The sequence below is a fragment of the Rhinoraja longicauda genome, chromosome 4 (assembly GCF_053455715.1).
Source record: "Rhinoraja longicauda isolate Sanriku21f chromosome 4, sRhiLon1.1, whole genome shotgun sequence".
Lineage (NCBI taxonomy): Eukaryota > Metazoa > Chordata > Chondrichthyes > Rajiformes > Arhynchobatidae > Rhinoraja > Rhinoraja longicauda.
Window position 1 is genome coordinate 47,953,577 of NC_135956.1, and position 25,242 is coordinate 47,978,818.

General features: G+C 39.9%; 1 protein-coding gene across 6 annotated transcripts in view; it reads left to right on the forward strand.

Moving 5' to 3' along the window:
- LOC144592745 (zinc finger protein 236) overlaps positions 1 to 25,242 on the forward strand; it is a 118,020-nt gene that overhangs the window by 51,370 nt on the left and 41,408 nt on the right. For 5 of the 6 annotated variants that reach the window (XR_013547175.1, XM_078397686.1, XM_078397688.1 and 2 more), the window contains exons 10-19: positions 1,466 to 1,738; positions 2,575 to 2,775; positions 6,599 to 6,752; positions 8,453 to 8,713; positions 11,033 to 11,298; positions 12,809 to 12,910; positions 16,689 to 16,840; positions 21,019 to 21,122; positions 23,151 to 23,302; positions 24,454 to 24,639. Coding sequence is in view for 5 of the 6 variants with exons in the window: in XM_078397686.1 (XP_078253812.1) it covers positions 1,466 to 1,738; positions 2,575 to 2,775; positions 6,599 to 6,752; positions 8,453 to 8,713; positions 11,033 to 11,298; positions 12,809 to 12,910; positions 16,689 to 16,840; positions 21,019 to 21,122; positions 23,151 to 23,302; positions 24,454 to 24,639 (1,851 nt within the window). In the remaining variant the exon portion in view is untranslated. The remainder of the gene's footprint in view (positions 1 to 1,465; positions 1,739 to 2,574; positions 2,776 to 6,598; positions 6,753 to 8,452; positions 8,714 to 11,032; positions 11,299 to 12,808; positions 12,911 to 16,688; positions 16,841 to 21,018; positions 21,123 to 23,150; positions 23,303 to 24,453; positions 24,640 to 25,242) is intronic. The other variant, XM_078397689.1, reaches the window with a different exon arrangement.

Sequence of the window (25,242 nt, forward strand, 5' to 3'; positions counted from 1 at the left end):
GTGATTTTAGGATATGGAGAATTATGCACAAATCTTTTTGTCATTTTAAAAACCTTGATTATGTGTGAATCAAAAATCATATTTGGAATAAAATGTCATGATTGACAAAGACAAGTTTCATACAGGGTGGTAGGTTCATGGAACGGGCTGCCAGAGGAGATCGTTGAGGCAGGTACTATAATAATATTTAAAATACATTTTGCCAGGTACATGGATAGGATAGGTTTAGATGGATATTTGGGCCAAATGTGGCACATGGAATTTAGAAAGATGGGCATCTATGGTCCTATTACCATGCTCTGTGACTCTAAGTTTAAATCTTGAATTAAGTCAAATATCATCTATTTGTGTGTGATTCGTTAAATGCATTTTACTGATTGAGAATGATCAGCCATGATCACATTGAATGGCGGTGCTGGCTCGAAGGGCCGAATGGCCTCCTCCTGCACCTATTGTCTATTGCAGTGACAACTGAGCCAAGAGCTACATTATCTTTGTGTGAGTTGTGTTACTCCTTATTTTCTTTAATGCTGTTGAATGGGTTATGGTAGATAGTAGAAGCCTGCATTTAAAGGTGTGTATTTAATTTTTTGTTAAACATTAAATAATTATCCAGCATAGTGAAATAACTTGACTAGGTTGTTCTAGAATGGAGCAATTGCGTGATTGTAGAGTTGGGCTGATTATTTGGCACTGTCCGTTTGTACTGATAACATTAGGAGGGAGTCCATGTTATGTAGGAGATCTACTACTTGGCAAATCACTTCTCAGCAGATTCCAGGAAGTTATTTGTCAGTGGTTGGTTTTGTAAAGTCAGCTGAATGGATAAAGGGAAAAGGATAGATAGTTCTTTGGTGTTTTTAACAATGGCAGTTCAGTTTCTTCCACTGCATTCTGATTCCAATATTCAGTTACATAATCCTCAAATGTTTCTATCAAAGTCTTCTTTATAAATCTTAGATGTTTGGTAGATATTACATTGAGGATCATGGTACCGAACAATGGAATTAAAAAACTTGCAGGAATGTAACCAGCAAATGGTTTGATGTATCATTTAAAAATAAACGATTCTTGTTTTAAAAAATATTAATAAGTAATGACTAATAGTGACGTTTTTCTTCATTCCCACCATGCTATGTGGTGGTTTCTCTGTGTGAGGTTAATTATTTGAAGTAAATTACACTTATCTTTCTCTCCACACTAATTGCATCAGAGGAAGATGTGCATTTTGGGGTTATAGACGATGTTTCACACAAATATACTGTGCACTAATTGCAAACCTTTAGATTAAAAATATTAAATATTGCAGTAACATGAGGGATGGGATTTGTCTTGGGAAATTATGAAATTTCTGATTTTAAAACTATGATGCAATGAGGAGGAAGTACATATTGCATTTGTATATTCAATGAGAGATTTATTGTGAATAATTCTAGCTTTAACTGTTCCTATTTTATATTCTCAGGTTCTGTCCGTCGTGTGAATGGAATTAGGTGGCACATGTGTACATATTGCACTAAAGAATTCAAAAAGCCCAGCGATCTAGTGCGACATATTCGCATCCATACTCATGAGAAGCCCTACAAGTGCACTCAGTGCTTCCGAGCTTTTGCTGTAAAAAGTACCCTCACTGCACACATGAAGACTCATACTGGCATCAAGGAATTCCGATGTCCCATGTGTGCAAAGATGTTTTCTACTCAAGGGAGTCTAAAAGTGCACCTTCGGCTACACACAGGTATCTTTATGATTCATGCACCAATTTGAAATATTGCAATGATGTCCTTTAAAGACAAGTTCAAGCAAAATGTGCTTAGGACTATGCCTGATACCTCCAATCTCATTTCAGCCATTTAACTCTGGCTTCAAGCATAGGCCTTTCGAGAAAAAGCAGGAAAGCCCCAGGAATCCTCAACATAGGCTCGGTGTATTCATTTAATATGTTCAGACCAACATTTACAAAACTTTACAAGAAGTTGGGATGGGGTGGTCAGCCATGCTCTTGTGCTTTATAAAAAATAATTTGGAGTTGTTTTGTAAATTCCTTATGTTTTGTTGCTATAGTTTCTCAGAGTAAATTTGGTTTGCAGCAGGGACTGTATGCATGTGCAAAGGAACGAGGGTAGAAGGTGCTGTTTGTTTATCCTTCCTTAGTGCAGTGTGGAGAAGTCAATCTGGCTGAAAAAACACGTATGATTCCAGTATGGCATTATTGGGCCTTGGGAAGACTCTTTGAATCTTGAAGGGATATCAGTTATCTCCCGCATAAGCACCCATTTTGAAGCTTTGTGGTGGATAAGAACGTCTGACTCGGTGAGGATCAAAAATTGAATATTTTTGTTCCACATTGTGCAATATCTTCACCACCTCTGCCATTGGAATGAGCCAAAGAATCATGATTTTTTTTTTAATTGAATTATTTTGGAATGCACAAAATGCACAAGGTTATTAGAATAAAATATGTATCTAGAAAGGGAATGTACTTTGTTTACTCCACCCTTATTTGTACAAATACTGCATTTTGTAAGGTCGTTCAATTCTATTTTTCTATTGCTCTTCTGTTCTTGCGATCAGGAGCCAGACCTTTTGACTGTCCACACTGTGACAAAAAATTCAGGACCTCAGGGCATCGCAAAAGTCACATTGCTTCACATTTCAAAAACTTGCAGCTTAAGAAACGATTTCCACGCAAACCAGCCAAGATGCGGATTTTAAAGAACAGTGTCACTTTAACTGATATCCCACTCCAGGAGCCTATCCTCATCACCGATTCAGGTAAAGCTTTTTATTATTTGTGACTTGATGAGAATGGGCAGCAAATGCAACATAATGCATACAATGTAACATAAACATGTTGCAAATACAACATAATGAATACATAGTGTACAATAGCAAATTAGATTTTTAAGGCGACTGCCATAGTCGTAGCAGGCCGTCGAAAAACCGGCAAATGGACTCCCCCTACGACAATGTCTACGACAAGCTACCACAACCTTCCACCTAGTCGACGGCAAGCTACCAACAAGCGGCGACCCAGTCGTCACGACTTAGGACGTCCACCTACGACAGCACCTACGACAAGCTACGACAACCGAGGTCAACCTACCTCCACCCTCGACAAGCTGCGACCCTGTCGGTCACAACTGATGACAACTGTAGCTATTTCACGGAATTTTGGCGCCAAAGGGGTGTGGGTAGGGTTTCCAATCATTCTGCATCATGACTGCCACGGAGCAACATATGATGGCATTGCTCTTACAAGAAGAACAAGGCCTGCTGCTTGCAGCGGCCCTCGTGCTTACAATTCTGCAAGACAGAAGGACAAGAAGAATGGGGAAGAAGAAGCCCAAGAAGAGGTCTGTGTGGTTGAAGCCCTTGTCCCTGAAGAGTCCCAATGCAGTGCAAGGTCAAAATAAATGAAAATAGTTCACTTTTCAATGCAGTGCAATGCTTGTGTTTGTGTTTGTTTTATTGGTCAAAATAAATGAAATTAAAATATTTGAGATGCCATGAGAAACTACTCTGAAATACAATAATTTCAAACATCAATCTTTTGTCAATATGTCCATAATTTACTTTGTTCAAATAAACAAAATTCTTATAAAAGGTGGATAACCGTCGTCAGCCCCGGCGAAAACCTAAGTCACCTGGCGACAACCTATGACAGTGCCTACGTCAGGAGACGACAAGCTACGCTCTTTGGCGTCAAGCCAGCAGTCGCCGAAAAATGTCATGCCTTGACAAACTTCAGCGACGACCAGAAAAACACTACGTCTTTTTGGAGACTACTCATGACCATGCAGCGAAAGCCTAGTCGCCTGTAGACGCCTTAAAAATCGCCGAACTGGGACAGACCCTTAAGAGTTCGTAAAACAATAAACAAATGGTTTAATTGGTGTACACAAAACAAAAAGTAACATCCAATGGTGTTTATGTTGTTTCATCTTGACACTTCTGAGAAAAATATTAAACAGTGAAAAAAGTTGCAGTTTTCTTAAGATAAATCATCTTAATTCAAATCATCAGTTAAAGCATGGTGTTAATTTTAAATGTTTCTTATTCCCTATTGCACGGAAAACTAATGAATCTTTGGTGAATGTCGTAAATAAACAGGAATTTGAGAAGAAGTTAAACAGGTTGTAGGTCTCTCCAACAAGGGACGCCCAAAGGAAAATTTAAGACAGACACAAAAAGCTGGAGTAACTCAGCGGGACAGGCAGTATCTCTGGAGAGAAGGAATGGGTGGACGTTTCGGGTCGAGACCCTTCTTCAGAGATGCTGCCTGTCGCGCTGAGTTACTCCAACTTTTTTTTTGTCTATCTTCGTTTTAAACCCGCATCTGCAGTTCCTTCTTACCCAAGGGAAAACTTGTTGGAGATTATGGAATTAGAATTCTGAAAGAGTTTGATAAGGTAGATGTAGAGAAAACATTCAAATTTTAAGAAAAGAACACTGCAAGATAGTCATTTAAAAAGAGAGGATATTCAGGAGAATGTGTTCCATATGTGAATAGCGTAGATGTAGGGATAGATGGATACGGACAGGATGAATATTACTATGCAAAACTGAGCTAAATTTAATTACCTAAGACCCATGGTTGCTTTTGGACTGGCAATAAAGCAGTTTGAATTGACTGTGTTCTAGAGGTATCCTTGGTCGTGAGGAAGCAAGTTGCTGAGATGCTGCTGAGATACACTGAGATAAGACAAATTTAGGGGCAGAGCTCTCCCTTGTAACAGTTGCGAAACATCTCTGGTATTCGAAGACATCCAGAAATTATTACGTTTGCTGCACATTAATTTTTAATTTTTGTAAAAGAAACAAAATCTATTTGTTTGTTTTTAAATTTAGATTTAATTTAGTTTTATAAACTTTAAACAAAGAAATAATTGAAATCATTGAAACAACTTAAATGGAAAAATAAATAACCTTGCTCCTCACCTCTACACAAGTAATCTCCATCCGGATCTGATCATATGCCAGATATGTTTGCCTGGGATGAGCGTGTTGGACTCTCAGCACAACAGGCTCTGATGTTGCTCTCCAGATCGGGTTTTGCAATGGAGCAGAGTATGAGAGATGCACTAGCATCTGCCACGCAGCATGTCCTGGTCTTAACAACAGAACTTATCTCAGATCAGGCAAAATGCAGGCAGTTCCTTTTGAAGCTGCCAGCCACAGCTAGAGTAATCTGACTCAACGTGTTAGGAGAGCTAAACTCTATTGTATGTTTGTGATAGTTCTTAGAACTTCAGATTTCATCGGGTTACACAAAGGTTGATCTGGAACACTTAAAGGTGTGCAGTCTTTTTGATTTTTATGATATATATATATATATATATATATATATATATATATATATATATATATTACACACTAGAGGGTCATATTTGCCTGGCTGGCTTCACAATCCCTTGTGATCTTCCTTGTTCTTCACAATCCTTGCTCCTTTACTTTGCTATTTGCTTCATTTAAAACAACCTTTTTTTTAAATCTGTGACTTACTTTGATGCTTTCAAAACTGCTTAACCCTGTTTTTTAACCTGTTCTGAGCATTTCTTTTCCCAGTCTTTCCTCAATGCACTTCTTACTGAGAGACATTTAAAGCATCGGCATGATAGAAGTTGTCTATTGTAATATAACAAATGAATACGAGCTGACCACCTGCTTGACGTAGATGTAGGTAACCCGTGGCTTCAGAATGATACCATTTTACTTCTGGTGTCTGGACAGACCAGATTTAAAGGACTCCGAACTTCTGTCTAGTCGATGAGATGAATTTAGATAACTAAAATGCATAAAATCTTAATTGTACAGTTCTATCAGTTTTTGTTTACAATTTATTGATGCCCAGAAAATAAGATAATATTTTCGGGGAAATTTTCCTCTCAGTGAAAGAAAGGATGTGGCTTTGCATTTTGAAATTCAGCTTGATAATGGACTTTCATTGCTGTTCCTTTTCCAACGACAATTGGTCCTTTTCAGTAACCTACTAGGTACCTCCGGTATATTCTATTTTTTAATTTCAAATAAGGCAGAATCTGGAATGTTAACAAACAGGTGCAAAATCTGAATGTGCTGTGTGCAGCTGATGTAAGTTGAAATATCACAGTAGGGGGTGCTGTTTTAGGTTTGAAGATCACTTGCACTTCTGCAAAGATATTAACATAGTATTTTGATGTTGAGTTGCACAAAAAAACATCCTGTTGGAATATAAGATTGTTTGCAATATTTAAGTAGAAATTGCCTGGTACTGCATTTGGTGATCTTGTACCACCTCTTGTTTTAATGCTACTACAGAATTTTGTTTTGCTGCAATTTAAGTATGAAATTAGGTGGTAGTTCACTGGTAATAACTGCATAATGCTATACTGTGGGATCAACCAAAGAATTAATATGGGAAATTAATACAATGGCTGAATGCCAGTCGTGTGGCAGGTTGAGCACCTGTTGTCTGACTTAGTGACATCATTCCTTTCATAATTTTCTCTGCAGGTTTATGCTTTGAGCCCAAAATAAAACCATGAATGTAATCGGAGCTTTCAAAATGTATGAAAATTAAGTTCATTTCAAAGCTTCATGTTTTTCCTTACTGCAGGCCTCATCCAGCAAACACCACGGAATAGCCAGTTGTACAGTCATTATCTGGCGAATGGCATCATTACTGACGGACTGGGTGGGGATAGGCCATACAAATGTGCATATTGCAACAAGGGATTTAAAAAATCCAGTCATCTTAAGCAACATATCAGGTATGAATAATAATATTATTTGTTTGAAGTGGTTTAAAGCTTCTTGAAGTTGATGTGGATGGTTTGCTTACAATCTGTATAGCTGACACCAATATTGATTCATTCAGTGCAAGAGGGCATTCAACCCAGATTAACTGTACTGGTTTTATGGAAGAGTTTAGGGTTTAATTTAGTGATAAACCATGGAAACAGACCCTTTGGCCTACCCTGTACATGCAGATCATCGATCACCTGTTCATTCTAGTTCTATGTTACCCCACTTTGCGATCCACTCCCTACACGCAAAGGGCAATTTTACAGATGCCAATTAACCTAGTCTTTGGGATGCAGGAGGAAACTGGAGCACCCTGAGGAAACCCACCTGGTCGCAGGGAGAACGTTCAAACTCCACACAGACAGCACCCGAGATCAGGTTTGATCCCGGGCCTCTGGCTCTGAGGCCACTGTGCCGCTCCTAAAGTTGTTCAATTAAACCTATTCTGCTCTTCCCCAATTTTTCTGTCTATTAAAAGCCGTTCTTAAATCTGCTTGCCTTGATGAGGATAGAAATACAAATGCATTTGCACTTAACACATGGCATGCTGCACATATTTTTCATAATAATGCAAATCAATATATTTCTCAGATTTTGTTTCCAATGTTTCAAGTAAAAAAAGTATAAACTCTGGCCAGTACTAAACAAAATAATGAATAACTTTTGAAAGGAGATGTTATGGAAGTTTAACTCCACAGCCATGACTACTTAATGGTTTGAATGGCCTCCTACATTGTATTGATCTGTGAATTCAGATTTCTCTTTTTACTTTTATTGTCCTCCCATTCTTGGATGCTTTCATTTATTTTTACTAACTTTGAATACTCACGGCCACCAGAGATATCAGGCGATTTTATATAAATTTTAATGTAAGCTATTTTTTTGATTTGTTTTACTTGGAATGGATGAAACATTGAATAAATATGCTATTTGTAACACATTTTAGTTGTATGAATGAAATTGCAATAGATTAGTGAGGATTTTTTAAATACAGAACCAAAAAAAATTATAATTTAAAACACTGCCCAACTCCTCTTGTCTTGAATATGTAAATTTGTTGGTGCAGGAAAATGCCAAACTTACCTTGGAAAATTATTGCAATTGACTTTTCAGTTTGCCCTCCAATTGCCAATCACACCCAAAACAGATCCACTTGGCCAGGCTTTCTTGTTGAAACATACTTCTGAACAACCATGCACTTCAAAGATCTGAGAAAAACATTGTTAATTTGAATTGGTTATAGCAAGTGCTTGTGATGCAGAGTCAGAGTGCATATCTCCTTTGTATTATGAACTTGTATTAGACTTGCACCTCTAAAATGTGTCATTCTACCCAATGGGTTTATATTCCACATGAGCCCCTTTCCATTTTACTGCTATATAACCCTATCAGTTGTCCTTCTGTTTCTTTCTCACACATGTGCTTATCTCGATTTCACTTAAATCCATCAAGGTTGTATTCTCAACTACTGCTCATGGTAACAAATTCCACATTCCAACCATCTGGGTAAATAAGTTTCTCCTGAATTCCCAGTTGGAGTCAATTGGTGACTATCTTATATTTAGTATTTATTATCGCAGAAGCTAAAATGAAAGGGTCAAAAGTAACATCTGTTGATATTGATTTCTGTGGTAAGATGGTGTTGACTAGTTTGTTCTTGTTTTAGATCACATACAGGAGAGAAACCATTCAAATGTTCACAATGTGGCAGAGCCTTTGTTTCGTCAGGGGTCCTTAAGTCACACATCCGGACGCATTCTGGCCTCAAGGCCTACAAATGTTTGATTTGTGATGGGACTTTCACCACGAACGGCAGCCTGAAAAGGCACATGTCCACGCACAGTGAGGTGCGTCCCTTCATGTGCCCCTATTGTCAGAAAACGTTCAAGACCTCCATGAATTGTAAAAAGCATATGAAGACGCATAGGTAAGAGCTTTTTAAGTCACTTGTCATGCATTCAGTTGAAGCTTCACTCTTTCTGCATAGTAGTCCTCCTCTAACTTTAAAGAGTTTTTCTGCTCATTCAGTTCAATTGAAGTACAAGGAAGGAGAAAGAGCTGATTTTAGTTGTGATGGGTTAGGTGCTGGGAGGCTATTTCCACTGGTTGGAGACTAGCATCAGGAGACCATTCAAGACTGAGGTGAATCGTGAATATTTCGAATTCTAGAGTGGTTTGTGTGATCAGTTACTAAAGATGTTCATTACTGGGGTTGATGCTTAAAAGAAAATCCAGCAGTAAGGGGATCTGGCAAGAAAGTGAATTTGATATAGAAGTTCAGCATTAATTTTAATGGTGGAGCATGCAGACCTGAAATTTTAATTTACATCCTTGCCTCAGGGCAGTGTTTTGAAGAGTTCTGCTTCTGTGTTTACTTCTCGGGGCCCAAAGAGGTCCTAATGATAATGGAAGAGTTGAACGTGAAGAGAGGAGGGAAGGATTGTTTTTTAGTAGTTCTTCCATCAAGTCCAAGATGGGGGTTCTGAGATATACAGCACTTTACAAGGAGTTTGGGCCAAAGATATCTATATCTTACATGGTCCTGGAGGAACACTGTTGAATCTTCTGGCCCCACAAAGATTTGAAAACCTTACTTGAAATGACTTGTTCAGTTCAAGATTCATCTATCATGGTACTGCTGCCAAGCATCCTGCTTAACTCCAGTGCCATTGAAGCTGAGTTTCCATGAATACGGTATGCCACTGATTTGCATTAATGCGTGAGGTCCCACCTGAAGAAAGCATCTATCTTAGAAAGGCAACTGAGAAGGATTAGAATTGATGTATTGTCCATCCACTTTTGTGCCACCATCCTTCCACCTCCATCCCTTCACTTGATTTGTGGAGGAAGTGGAATTATACTTCAGGCTCTCTAACTCAATTACATGATTACATGTAATCAAGTTCTAGTATTGGAATTGAGCATTTCCAGCTCTGGTGTAAAGTGCAGAATGAATTCCTCTTGACAATCAAACCGCATCTTGCATTAAATCTTAGTCAATTATCTTGACTTTAAAGCAATGTATTACTTGTGTAAGACCTAGCCAAGGTGGTATTACTTGGGTATTACACATAGCAATGAATAAGTCTAATCTTAAGTGTAAGTTCCATCAGTCTAAACTTAGATGTATTTACGCATCATGATCTAAAGTCTCTATAGTTATCTAGCTATCCAACAAGAAACATTCAGATAGTTAGAGACCAATTATGTTTTGCTGCCTTCAGTTGACGTAACAAAATAAAATACATTTGTGAGCTCACAATATCACAACTATTGGGGCTAATATGCACACATAAAGGTCCCAAACCAACAATGAGACGATGAGCAAATTATGTGTTAAGGGAGGTATTAATGTTGGCTGAGAGACAAAGGAAGACGTTGTTGTTCTACTTTGAATTCATGATGAAACAGATACATGTTCAAAAAACAAACTGCTAGAGGAACTGAGTGGGTCAGGCAACATCTGTCGAGAAAAATGGGCAGATGCCGCTTCGGGTCGAGGCCCTCCACAGCTGCCAAGTCCGTCAAACATTTTTTTTTACTCAAAGGCATCTGCAGTCTGTGGGTCCTATATGTTCACCTGAGAATCCAGTCAGAGGCTTGGAAGCAATATCCCACTTTAAACAGCACGCCCAACATTACAGCATTTCTTCCTTGCTGCATTGGAATGGCTACATGGATCCCTTATCTGCCGATTTGGGTGATAATGATATTTACTGAACAATGTGGCCCAGGCAATTATTTTATTGCACAATTTGAGGTACATTAAATGGGTGAGACTGCCTATCCTATCTTGATGTAGCAGTCACAGTCAAGTGAATGAAAGTCCTTTACTGTTTGGCTTTGATGGACAGGAAAGATTTGATATAGTTAAAGCTATGGCAAAGAAGGAAATGTATAATAAAAGGTTGTTTTAATTGTTGCTTGAAATGTGCTCAACATTAGCAAGCCAATAGTTATACCCCATTTGATATTGCCCTCAGAGCTATACATGGCACAAGTCCAAAGTTACCCGCTGGTCAGATTTATTAGGAAAAGCTGATTCCCTTCCTTGCTGAACTATGGTACACCAGTTAGGGTTTTAGAACTATTGTCTGAGTCGGTAAGTAATCTGTGGGGTCATAATCCTGTATAATCTAGTACCATAACTACCAGGCATAGTTGAGAAAGAAATGCAAATGTACAAATATCAAACATTTCTTTTCAATCCTGTAGCACCTACATGATTTTTTTAAAATCTGTTCAGGTATGAGCTTGCTCAACAGATACAGCAGCAACAACAGCAGGCATCACCCCTGGATGATGATGGCTTGGTCGCATCTATGGAGCAGCAAAATGACCCAACTACTGGACAGGCACAAGTTCAGATTCAGCCAAATGAACTACAGCAGCCTTCAACAATCAGTGCTGACCACCAGTCCATGCTAGGCCTGAGTCAAGAGCAGGTTGCGGGACCTCAGCAAACTGGGCTTAGCCAACAGCTTACAGACCAGCAGCTTGTACAGGATGAAGGTACGTTGGGAAAGCTACACGGCACACCGCAAACTTGGTGTACATTTTTTGAACAACATTGATGGTTAGAAAGATAGAAATAACACATTTTTACCCCTTTCAGTTGGAAGGGGCACATTGACTCAGATTTTCCCCAGTTTGGTAGGGGATCCGCTGGACTTGCCTTCTTAAGGATTCTCACTGACCTATCTACCTGTGGCCGCCTGCACAGTTCTAACAATGCTCACTGTATACTTGAGGAGCAGCAACTCGTCTTCTGTCTTGGTGCTTTGCAGCCTTTCAGTGGTGCAGCGGCACGGTGGCACAGCGGTAGAGTAGCTGCCTTACAGCCCTTGCAGTGCCAGAGACCTGGCTTCGATCCTGACCACGGTGCTGTCTACGGAGTTTGTACGTTCGCCCCGTGACCGCGTAGGTTTTCTCTGAGATCCTCCATTTCCTCCCACACTCCAAAGAGGTACAGGTTTGTAGGTTAATTGGCTTGGTATAAGTATAAATTGTCCCTAGTGTGTGTAGGTAAGATAGTGTTAATGTGCGGGAATCGCTGGTCGGCACAGACTCAGTGGATCGAAGGGCCTGTTTCTCTAAACTAAACTAAACTTTCAGACTCTACTATCCTCTGCAGCAAAGCAGCGGACCTCTGAAGTATTTACCCTTGTACAACTGAAAATTAACCCATTAACAAAGAAGTTAAACAATGGGTAGATTTTACAAAATTTGGTGTTGGGCATAATTTATAATGGAATGAATATATATTAAGAATTCGGGTACAAGGTTTATGTCCTTCTACAGTTACCAGCTGTAACTTTAGGTTTTTTTCCCTAGTTATGTATATCCCTCTTATGTATATTTTTATTAATATTTATTTACAATAGATATTGAAATAATGATCCTAAACTTTGTATCATATCAAATTTAGTTAACTGCAGTGCATTACAGGATTCACATTGGAACTGTTTTTTGATTATATCCTGACACTGATGAAAACAAATCTACTGACAGTGTACTCAAAGACTATCATTAAACAGCGTTTTGAAGACCATTTGTCAAGTGCTATGGTCTGTTTACCCTGAAACCTTCTTTTCTAAGTGGTGTGATTTGGTTCAAATGTCAATCCTTTGTGGCTGGAACATTGAAATTATTTTACAGGATAAATGCGACAAGATATGTTTTGTTGGAAGTATTTGAAGGACATTAGGTGCCTTATATTCTTTAGCTGTGTTCATTTCTATGTTGCTATCTAAATGCCTAATATTTTTTCCTTTTATCCAAAGTGTGGAATAGTTGTGGCCAATTATGTAGATAGCTTTTATTAAGCGAGAGTTCAATAAACGCACAGAGAATAGGTCGATGTGCATATGCAGAGAGATGTGAGAAAGCTTGTGAGGAGAACGAACAAATTGAATCAGATGGCTTGTTTCTTTGCATCGGATTCGGTGAAATATGTTTTCTATTTTAATCTGTTCTCATAACTACTCTTAATTTGCTTGTTTTCTTCCTTTTCCTACTTCAGATTCTTTTGTGACAACTCATCACGCCTTGCAGCAGAATATCAGCCAATTTGATCAGCAAGCTATTACGCAGCAGGCCTTTGACCAACAGAGTCTAACCCAAGGTAGTACATTTTTTGAAAAATAACAATAACTATTTGTCATAACTGATTTTTATGAGTTTCTTTGCTTCTTTTAAGTAATTACTTTTGGATGATTTTATTTGGGATCGTAGACATGTACAGCACAGAAGTGGGCCCTTTGGCCCACCATGTCCATTAAGCACTCATTGAAACTGATCCCATTTACCATCACTTGGTCAATAGCCTTCTATACCTTGGTGATTCAAGTGTCTCTCTAGGTATTTATTAAATGTTGTGAGAGTACCCGTCTTCACCACCCACTGAGGCAGTATGTTCCAGATTCTAGTCACCGTGAAGGTGAACAAAATTCTTCCTTGGAGCCCTTTAAATATCTTGCTCTTACCATACACCTTTGCCTGCTCTGGCCAAAAATGTCCTACTATCTATCTTGTCTATAGACCTTATGTCCTCCTCCTTGACCAACTGAATTCCAAAGGAAACTAACCCAGCTTATCTGTTCTCCCTTCATAACTGAAATGCTGCATCTTAGGCACCATCCTGATGAATTATCATTGCATCCTCGCCAGGAAGTTACATCCTTCCACTTGTGTGGTGAACACTACTCCAACTGTAGCCTAATCAATGTTTTATAAAGTTGTGCCAGAACCTCCCTGTTCTAGTATTCCAGCTGATGAAATCAAGTGCCAGTAGTTCTTCAAAATGTGCATTTCCATAACATGAATTGGACACAGTGCACATGATGAATTAGGGAGCATGATTTGTATTACACAAGCCAATTAGTTACAGTGCCATTTTCATTGAGGACTGGAGAACTACTGGAAACTTACTTTGGAAATTGCCTAGTAGAAAATGGGGATAGTCTGGGCGGTGCAATAGCACAGCTGGGAGAGCTGCTTCCTCACACCGCTAGAAACCTGGGTTTGATCCTGATCTTGGTTGCTGTCTGTGTGTAGTTTGCATGATCTCCCTGTATCCTCCAGTTACCTCTCATGTCCCAAAGATGTGCAGTAGGTTAATTGACCTCTGTAAATTGCCCCTAGTGTGTAGGAAGTGGATGAGAAAGTGGGATAATATAAAACTAATGTGCACGGGGGGGTGAAAGGGAGAACCTAATTCAACGTAACTTCCCCTCAATAATCAGACACCATTGTCTTTTAAGAATACCTTTGGCTGGAATCACTGGGCATTGAAATTGACAAACAATTGCTTCTCTTGACACTTGTGCAATGATACTCTGTTAAAAGGCGCAATATACAGCCTTCAGTATTTTCAGCTTGCAGTAACCAAAGTAAACTTATTGCAGCTGTAAACTACTTTATTTTTGAAAATTCAGTGGAGAAAAGTAACTTTGTTATTGTGAGTGTGAAATTCCACAGCCGCTCAACCCCTTGGCTTCCCCATTGCCAGTTTGTTTCCCCTAATGAACCCTACTGGTAATCTTCTTGCTTTTAAAATTATATGTACTCCCTCCTACACTTTATTTAGTCCTGAGGTGTAACCCTCTTTCAGTTCTCTACATCTGCCGCATACATTCTTTATCCAGTTCCTTGACATTCACGGTTCCTTGCACTTGCTAGCTAAATATTTCACTCTAATTGGAGCTTTTTGGATCCTGAGCTCTCATTATTTCATTTTTGAATGACTCCCACTTATCAATAGACCTAGTTCCCATTCTACTTTTGCCAGATCCAGTCGCACGCCATGAAATTGGCCGTTCCCCAGTTCAGGACCTTAATTTCCAAAGTAACATCCCTTTCCATAAATATCTTGAATTTACAGTCCTCTGGTCACTATCTCTAAAATGTGCTCCCATTGACACTTCAACCTGACCACTTACCTTGCGATGTTCTCTAAGAATAGGTCTGTATTACTCCCTTACTCACAGGTCTATCAATGCACTGACTCATAAAGCTTTCCCTGGTGCACATTTAGGCTAAACAGCATGACTTATTATCGTAATGAATGAATAAATAAGTTTATTGGCCAAGTATGCATATACAAGGAATGTGCCTTGGTGTTCTGCTCACAAATGACAACACAAACATACAGTTACCAATTAAGAATTCCATCGCTAAGTAGATGTTTAGTTAGTGATATTAACACTTCCAGACAAATCTAATGTTCTTTCAACTTAAACTTGAATTGCTATCCTCATGCTGCTATTGAAACCTGCCTTGGGATAGTGTAAGCATAATCTGAGCATTGTTAAAATTAAAAGCAGATTTTTCATTTGGAACCAGTGGAGAGTAATGTGCTCACCAGTTCGTGGCTAATGGAGTTATCACATTCTTTGAGGTTTTAGCTCCTTGTTGGGGTTGCATGTGTTTTATGTATGAAGGACATTTTCATTCATAGGAAGTACAGAACTGCTTATGTGATCAATCATACAATTTTGTACGATAGTAGGTGGCCATTGACACGAGGCCAGTCAAAAATTGAGCTTATTTTCCTTAATTTCCTACTACGTTTTGCACCTATTAATTTAAATCTTACACCTCCCCCAAAAAAATGATTGACTCCATTAACGAGGGAAGTTTTTAGTTTAGTTTGAGAAGTACAGCGTGGAAACGAGGCCTTCAGTGCACCGAGTCTGTGCCGACCCAGCGGTCCCTGCACACAAGCGGTATCCTACAAACACTAGGGACAATTTATAATTTTACCATGCCAATTGGCCCACAAACCTGTATGTCTTTGGAGTGTGGGAGGAAACCGGAGCTCCCAGTGAAAACTCACACAGGTCACAGGGAGAACATATGAACTCCGCACAGACAGCACCCGCAGTCAGGATTGAACCAGGGTCTCTAAGTGCTGTAGGGCAGCAACTCTATCACTGCGCCACTGTGCTGCCATACTTTATTCTCACCCTAAACTTTATCAATCTCTCTTAAAAGCCGCAATTCTTTATCCCTGTCCAATTCCTAAATTTCTTTTGCACCCTCTCTAATGATGTTGCATCCTTCTCATAGTGTACTGACCAGAACTACACGCTGCACTGTTGCTGTGGCCCGACTAATGCCTTACATAGTACTAGCATGGGCTGCCCAGCTACTGTTGGCCAATAAAGGCACATAAAGTGTGCTGCCTGATTCATTTTTCTACTCTGTGCCCAGAGCATTCAGCGACCAGTAATCTGCATTCTATAATTATTTTTTTCTACCTGCTGCCTATCATGTTGCCTCTACAGACTTCGGTATATTGAGCTGGAAAGTTTTTAATCCTTATCTAAGGGACATACTTTCAAAAGAGGCTGCCACTCCTTAAATAAAGTCTAGAAAATTAATTTGTGGGTCACAATTTGCATTTATTTGGAGACCTAAAATGCCCCAACAAACGTAATAGGACGTTATTCAAATAAAAAGCGGCATAGAGCCATAAAAAGTGACCTTCGGGCACAACTGAAAGCTTGTCTAAAGGAGCCAGTGTCAATGAAGGTTGCAAAAAAGGTCCAAGAGGTTTCGGGAAGAAATTCCAGGCATGGTGAATAGAAATAAATTGGCGATTCAGAAAACAGGAAAATTAGATTTGTAAACTAAAATCAAAAGCAGGGATCATTTCAAGGCTATAAACTCTAGATTTTGAGGCTTGGATTATAGTTCTAAACAGTGTGTTTTTTTTGTGACTTGTGACCTCTAAGTCTCGATTCAGTTGCTTCCTGGCAGTCAATCCAATTGTTAACAACCTGCATTTAATATAACAGGATTTAGAAATCGATTTACATTTGAACAGTAATTTGACAGTTCCAACTTCAAGTATAAATTTGCAAGATCACAAGCTAATGAATTTATTACTGTTGTGTTAGGTTTCACCATCACAGACAGCTTTGGCCAGCAGAGTCAATTTACTGCAGTGCAACAATTGCAAGATTCCAGTAGTTTAGAGTCACAAGCACTCAACCCCAGTTACCACCAGCAGAGTCTGCTTCAGGTCCCGACTGCAGACAGTATTAATGTGGTGAGTATTACATTTTAACCTATATTCCTTGAACTGCTCTTGTTTAATCTTGTCTGCAGGTTAAAGCCCATATGAAGGTTTGAAATCATGTTAATTTCCAAAAGGTAAAATAACTGAAAGAACATATAAACTGACCCCTAAAAACATTTAAACTTCTGTTGCCCTATGAAAGATGTGAAGGAGCAGCTCTGCCAAACCAAATTAATCTGTGTTTGATTGATATTGGATTGGATTGAATGCTTTTTGTGTGCCCTGATATAATTGTCTTAACATAATTAAGTTGAACAGGCCAGTGAAGTATCTTCTCCTTAACAGGTGGAAGTTTCTTGTTTGAAGGGTAAAATTATGTTCAGATTTTAATTAGTTTTATCTTGACATCAGAAGATATGAATGATCTGACCAAAATGTTAAAAGGATTTAATAATCAGGCACTGAGAAACAATTTTCAGTGGCAGGGAATTCTGAATGGGGGAATTTTGATTGTTTAGTGGAGAATTGCGGAAGCAATTTTTCTACACACAGAGGTTTTGCAAATTTGGAAATTAGAAACATAGAAAAATAGGTGCAGGAGTAGGCCATTCGGCCCTTCGAGCCAGCACCGCCATTCAATATGATCATGGCTGATCATCTAAAATCTGCCCTGTATCTATACCCCGAAACATTTAAGATTATTAAGGGGTTGGACACGTTACAGGCAGGAAACATGTTCCCAATGTTGGGGGAGTTCAGAACCAGAGGCCACAGTTTAAGAATAAGGGGTAGGCCATTTAGAACGGAGATGAGGAAAAACTTTTTCAGTCAGAGAGTTGTAAATCTGTGGAATTCTCTGCCTCAGAAGGCAGTGGAGGCCAATTCTCTGAATGCATTCAAGAGTGAGCTAGATAGAGCTCTTAAGGATAGCAGAGTCAGGGGGTATGGGGAGAAGACAGGAACGGGGTACTGATTGAGAATGATCAGCCATGATCACATTGAATGGTGGTGCTGGCTCGAAGGGCTGAATGGCCTACTGCTGCACCTATTGTCTATTGTCTATTGTTCCTGCTTTTTGCCCATATCCCTCGATTCCCTTAGATCTAAGAGCTAAATCTAACTCTCTCTTGAAAACATCCGGTGAATTGGCCTCCACTGCCTTCTGTGGCAGAGAATTCCACAGATTCACAACTCTGGGTGAAGAGGTTTTTCCTCATCACAGTCCTAAATGGCCTACCCCTTATTCTTAAACTGTGACCCCTGGTTCTGGACTCTCACAACATTGGGAACATTTTTCCTGCATCTCACCTGTTCAATCCTTTAAGAATTTTATATGTTTCTATAAGATCCCCTCTCATCCTTCTAAATTCCAATGAATACAAGCCCAGTCGACGAATGAAGGCCAACATGCCATTAGTTTTCTTCACTGCCCGCTGTACCTGCATGCTTATTTTCAATGACTGATGTACAAGCACACCCAGGTCATGTTGCACCTCCCCTTTTCCTAATCGGACACCATGCAGATAATAATCTGCCTTCCTGTTCATGCCACCAAAGGGGATAACCTCACATTTATCCACATTATACTGCATCTGCCATGCATTTGCCAACTCACCCAACCTATCCAAGTCACCCTGCAGCCGCATAGCATCCTCATCGCAGCTCACACTGCCACCCAGCTTTCCGTCATCCACAAACTTGAAGCTGTCACATTTAATTCCCTCGTCTAAATCATTAAGATATGTTGTAAATAACTGTAAATAACTGTAAATAACTGGAGTCCCTGCACTGATTCTTGCGGCACCCCACTAGTCACTGCTTGCCATTCAAAGAGTAAGAATTAATTCCTACTCTTTGCTTCCTGTCTGCCAACCAGTTCTCTATCCATGTCAATACTCTACCCCAATACCATGTGCTCTAATTTTGCATACTAATCTCTTGTGTGGGACCTTGTCAAAGGCTTTTTGAAAGTCCAGATACAGCACATCCACTGACTCTCCCTTATCCATTGCTTGTTACATGCTCAAAAAATAACAAGATTAGTCAAGCATGATTTCCCCCTCATAAATTCATGCTGACTTTAACCGGACCTGTCACTGCTTTCCAAATGCGCCGCTATAACATCTTTAACAATCGACTCAAGCATCTTCCCCACTACCGATGCAAGGCTAACTGGTCTATAATTCCCCGTTTCCTCTCTCCCTCCTTTCTTAAAAAGTGGGGTTACATTGGTTACCCTCTAGTCCACAGGAACTGATCCAGAGTCGAGATAACATTGGAAATAGATCATCAATGCATCCACGATTTATAGGGCCACCTCCTTGAGTACCCTGGGATGCAGACCACCAGGCCCTGGGAAATGTATTTGCCTTCAGTCCCAACAGTTTACCTAACACCATTTCCTGACTAATGTGGATTCCCTTCAGTTCCTCCCTCCCACTAGATCCTCGGTCCCCTAGTATTTCTGGGAGATTGTTTGTGTCTTCCTTAGTGAAAACAGAACCAAAGTACTCGTTTAACTGTTCTGCCATTTCTTTGTTTCCCATTATAAATTCACCTGTCTCTAATTGTAAGGGACCTACATTTGCGTTCACTAATCTTTTCCTTTTTACATATCTAAAGAAGCTTTTAGAGTCAGTTTTTATATTCCCTGCAAACTTTCTTTTGTGCTCTTTCCCCCCCTCTTAATTAACCCCTTTGTCCTCTGAGTTCTAAATTTCTCCCAGACTCCGGTTTGATGCTTCCTCTGGCCTATTTATATACCTTTTCCTTGGATTTAACACTATCCTTGATTTCCCTCGTTAGCCACGGTTGAGCCGCCTTCCCCGTTTTATTTTTTTCACCAGACAGGGATGAACAATTTTTGGAGTTCATCCATGCGGTCTTTAAATCTTTTCCATTGCATCTCCGCCGTCAACCCTTTAAGTATAATTTGCCGGTCTATCCTAGCCAATTCCTGTCTCATTCCTTCAACATCTAATTTCTTTATGTTTTGGACCCTAGTCCCTGAATTAACCATGTCACTAATGCAGAATTCCACCATATTGTGGTCATAGTTGCCCAAGGGACGGCACAACAAGATCGCTAACTAATCCTTCCTCATTACACAATACCCAATCTAGGATGGCCTGTCCTCCAGTCGGTTCCTCTACATATTGGTTTAAAAAACCATCCCGTATTCATTCTAGGAAATCCTCCTCAGTGCTGCCACCAAATTGGGTGGCCCAATCTATATGTCGATTAAAGTCACCCATGGTTCCCATTCCCAAATCTGAGGTACTTTGAGCATTAATGACTGAACTTCTGTTTGAGTTGAGCTGCATCACTTATTGTTTCTGTATTTGGGTATGAACAGTGTGATGTACTCAGTAATGTGAACCATCCAAATCTTTATTAGTTAACTGCAAAACATCATCACTTTGTATGCTCCTATTAGTTTTTTTCTACATAAATCTTCCAACCCATAATTGTGAAATAATAGTAAGGCGGCACAGTGATACACAGGCAATGCTGCTGCCGCACAGCTCCAGTGACTCTGCTTCAATCTTAACCGATGCTCTCTGTGTGGAGTGTCTGTATTGTAACTTGTGATGGCATGGGTTTTTCCTGGATGCGCTTGACTTCCTCCAGCATACTGAAGATGTGGTAATACACTGCAGTAAATTACTCCCAAGCATACGTTTAGTTTAGTTTAGAGAGAGAGTGTGTGGAAACGGGCCTTTTGGCCCACCGCGTCTGCCCCGACCAGCCCTCACCCACACGCTAGATCTATCCTACACACTAGGGGCAATTTACAGAAGCCAATAAAACTACAAACATGTATGTCATTGGAGTGTGGGAGGAAACTGGAGCACCCGGAGAAAACCCAAGCGGTCATAGGGAGAGCGTGCAAACTCTGTACAAACAGTACCCGTAGTCAGGATCAAACCCAGGGCTGTGGTGCTGTAAGGCAGCAACTCTACTGCTGTGCCATTGTGCTGCACTGTGCCACCCCTGGAAGGATTTGATGATCATGTGAGAGAGAAGAGATTACAGCGAAATAAGTGAGAGAATTCTAACTTTTGTGCAATGGCTGAATCTCCCTTGTACTGTAATTTTGCATCATATAACGCTGTAATGGATGCAATCCAACATGTTACAATTGAATGATATGGCAAATTTTAATTTCTGATATTTTTTAACGTCTTGCTTTTCTGTGCATTCGGTAGGCCCCGCGACTATTACATGAGCCATCACCAGGGGCCTTGCATCTTCAAAGCCATCGCTCAGCATTCCATTCTGATAATGAGGACCAAGTCAGACGAACATACAGGTCAGTTACAATGGATCGTTTGTGTTCCAGTATGCTGGACACTTCCTCACAGGCATCTACGGCATTTATATTCTGTCTAAAAATATCCATTATCTCAAAAAGGCCCTTTTACTGACCAGAGGAGATGCTAGTCATTATTTGCCAGTTTAGAGCAAAGATGCTGGTCTTATCGCCGTAAGATTATTACCATGAGTGTCAGACTTGTCTTCATGATACCACTTTTGTTTTCTGCCAGAATCTCCTGTATTTAAGATAGGATATGACCACGTAATTCCTACCGAGACAGTACTATGCTGTTTGATGTCATCAAACCATGGTTCATTTAGACTTAGACTTGGAGACACAGTATGGGAACACACCCTTCGGCCTACTGAGTTCGCGCCAACCAGCGATCACCCTGTATACCAACACTATCCTACACACTAGGGATGATTTACAATTTTACTGAAGCCAATTAACCTACTGCAGATGCCGGTTTAAATCGAAGGTTGACACAAACTGCTGGAGTAACTCAGCGGATCAGGCAGCATCTCAGGAGAGAGGGAATGGGTGACGTTTCCTGTCAAGAACCTTTTTCAGTGAAGAAGGGTCTCGACTGGAAACGTCACCCATTCCTTCTCTCCCGAGATGCTGCCTGACCCGCTGAGTTACTCCAGCATTTTGTGTCTACGAGAAATTGAATTTCCCAGCTGCTGTTGAGCGATTTGAAAAATCGGTGGATCGTTTGTCCAGGCCTCAAGGGTACCACATTGGCAGTTTTGCAATTGTTCAGTTTGTAAGAATTTTTTGAAGTAAAGATCCAAAGCATCCACTAATGCTGCAGCCACTTCTTTTAAAATACGATCATGCAATTTATCTCCCTTATACCTCATTTGCATGGCTACTACTAACTCCCCAGTGACAGGTAAAGACTTCCATTATTTCTTGGTTTGCACTCTTTCCTACAGCTTGGCTCAGATGCCATAAACACCGCTTTAACCAGGTTTCCAATATGTACCTGTTTTTAACCTACTGCCATCATCGTAGCACAAGTAGTAATAAACGGGTGTGATCTGATGGCTATTACGGAGTCGATGGGTAGAAGGATATCAAGGTTGGAAATTTAATATTCAAGGATATTTAACGTTTGGGAGGGACAGACGGGAATGTGATGGAGTGGTTTCAGATGATGATAAAAGAACAATTGTAGAAGATAATCCAGGCTTGTAAAATGTAGAGTTGGTTTGGATGGAGGTAAAGATGGCAGGAAAAATATGCTGCTAGCAGTGATATTAGCACCTGAGCCAAGCTGTAGGAAAGAGTGCAAACCAAGAAATAATGGAAGTCTTTACCTGTCACTGGGGAGTTAGTAGTAGCCATGCAAACGAGGTATAAGGGAGATAAATTGCATGATCGTATTTTAAAAGAAGTGGCTGCAGCATTAGTGGATGCTTTGGATCTTTACTTCAAAAAATTCTTACAAACTGAACAATTGCAAAACTGCCAATGTGGTACCCTTACCCAAAAAGGTTGGGAGGCAAAAATGGTAACTGTAGGCTGGTTAACCCAATGTTTATTATTGGGAAAATGAATCAGTTATGAAGGAGGCTTCAGTAAAACATTTGCAATGTCAGAATCCAAGTCACAAGCAGGGTCAGCATGACTTTGTGAAAGGGAATGGACATAATATCAAAATAGTAGGATGTATGTTTAAGACCGAGATAAGAGATTTTTTGGCTGTAAAGGGTTACGATTCTTTGGAGGCTAAATCCTTGAATATATTCAAAGCTGAGATATATATTTAATTAGTAAGAGAAAGAAGGGTTGTGGGGATAGAATGGGACAGTTAGATTAGTCATGATATCAATGGCAGAATAGGCTTGAGGGGTTGAATGGACATGTTCCTATTTGTAGTTTTCATGTGTTTAATCTTTATTTTACACTTTAATTTTTATTTCCCCATGTTTCTCTTTGATTAGTCTCTACTTCTGAAGATATTTAAAAGGCAGGTGCCTTATTTTACTCATGCCCCACTCTTGCATTACCTAGGTGTGAGTTCTGTACCAAAGGTTTCAAGAAATCAAGCCATCTAAAGCAACATGTACGTTCGCACACAGGTGAAAAGCCCTTCAAATGTCTTCAGTGCAATCGATGTTTTGTATCCTCAGGTGTTTTGAAAGCACATCAGCGAACACATACAGGTAATGACTTGGGCAGACTGATGTTGAATGAGAAAAAAAGAGCTTGTATTTGTACAATGCCTTTTATATCATCAGAACAGCACATTTTGGTTTATAGCCAATGAAATGGTGGCTTAGCGGTAGAGTTGCTGCCTTACAGCACTTGCAGCGCCGGAGACCCGGGTTTGATCCCGACTATGGGTGCTGTCTGTGCGGAGTTTGTACGTTCTCCCCGTGACTGTGTGGGTTTTCTCCGAGATCTTAGGTTTCCTCCCACGCTCCAAAGACGTACAGGTTTGTAGGTTAATTCGCTTGGCATATAAATTGTCCCTAGTGTGTGTAGGATAGTGTTAATGTGCGGGGATCGCTGGTCAGCGCGGACTCAGTGGGCTGTTTCCGCGCTGTATCTCTATACGAAACTAAACCAAATGTGAAAGGTGGTTAGTTCTCACCAACATCTATGTGATAAATGAGAGCCATTTGTACCAGCCATGGTTTGTGGGCAATCTGGTTCTCAAAGCATGAGTAGCAATGGAATCTTAATGTTTAACTGACCCTAATTTGCACAAAGAAACAAGGCCCTTCCTGGTTTCTGGTGGGAGCCTGACCAGTTAATTTGTGGTGCATCTGAAAATTGGAATTGCCTCGTAATTGGATTAATCTTCCTCGCCTTTTTACTTTAGGTTGAAATGCTCCATGTTTGTCTATACAATTTTTAAAGCAAAATTGGCACCTCGATAAATAAAGTGCAGAGCCTCGCAAAAATAACAATAAATCACCTATGATTCTGAATAGCATTGCTCATGAAAAGACCCACTTGTCTTTCACTTGGAATTCAGCATGAGACAAAGTAATTAACCTCTAGGATATCTACCCTACCCAGTAACTTAGGTGTAACTTAATAAGAACGTTAGAAAGGGACTTTGATGGATATCTAGAACAGAACATTGCAGGGCTGGAGTAGAACAAGGAAGTAGAATAATAATTATTTCAATGAGTATGAATGGACATGATGTGCTGAATAGCCTCCTGTGTTATATTGATATTTTGTTTTTTAACTCCTGTGTATTTGTAACACAATAAAGGTGCCAATTGTACTTATATCGATATTTTTGAATCAGTGACAGCTTAACATTTTTGGGTGTATAGAATTATATCTGTGTATTTTTAAGGTATTAAAGCCTACAGATGCAATGTTTGCGATGCCACTTTTACTACCAATGGGAGCCTTACAAGGCACATGGTAATTCATACCAGTATGAGACCATTCAAGTGCCCATTCTGCGATGATACTTTCCGAACATCACTTCACTGCAAGAGACACATGAAAGCTCATCAAACTACCACAGGAGTTGGAGGTATGGAGGTTTTGTCTTAATGTTGCCATGAACTTTTATCAATGGGAAGAAATCACAGGTGGAATTTGCATCACCACCATCCCTTGCCACTCTGCCTCAGGCATCGTTTCTGCCTTGGCTAAATAATGGACCAAAGAGCTGAATTCTAGAAGAGAGGTGAGAGTGTCTGCCCATGGGTGTGCACCAAGGAGCCATGATAAATTTGTAGTCATTGAGAGTCAGGGAGAAAATACTCTGCTAGATAGAGATACTATGCATAAAGGAATTTAATGCGTAAAGTTGTTGGTAGTCAATCAACTTGCCCCAGCACATCACTGCCGGTGGGCAGTGTCTTAAGTGCACCTTCTCAAGGCAGTGTCCTAAGTGCACTATCTTCAACCACTTCATTCATAACTAGCATGCTATTGTAATTTTTAACTTTAAAAATTGACTTTAAAATGAAGAAAGCAACACGCAAGAAGATAATGAAGATTGAGACAATGGAAGTTAACAGAATTAATTTTAATCAAAAGCGTTTTCAATAGATTTATGGTTCGGCTTATACTGCAGCAGTAAAGTTTTTTTTCCAAAAGTTTCTATATTGTAACATTGAAGTTTCAGCAT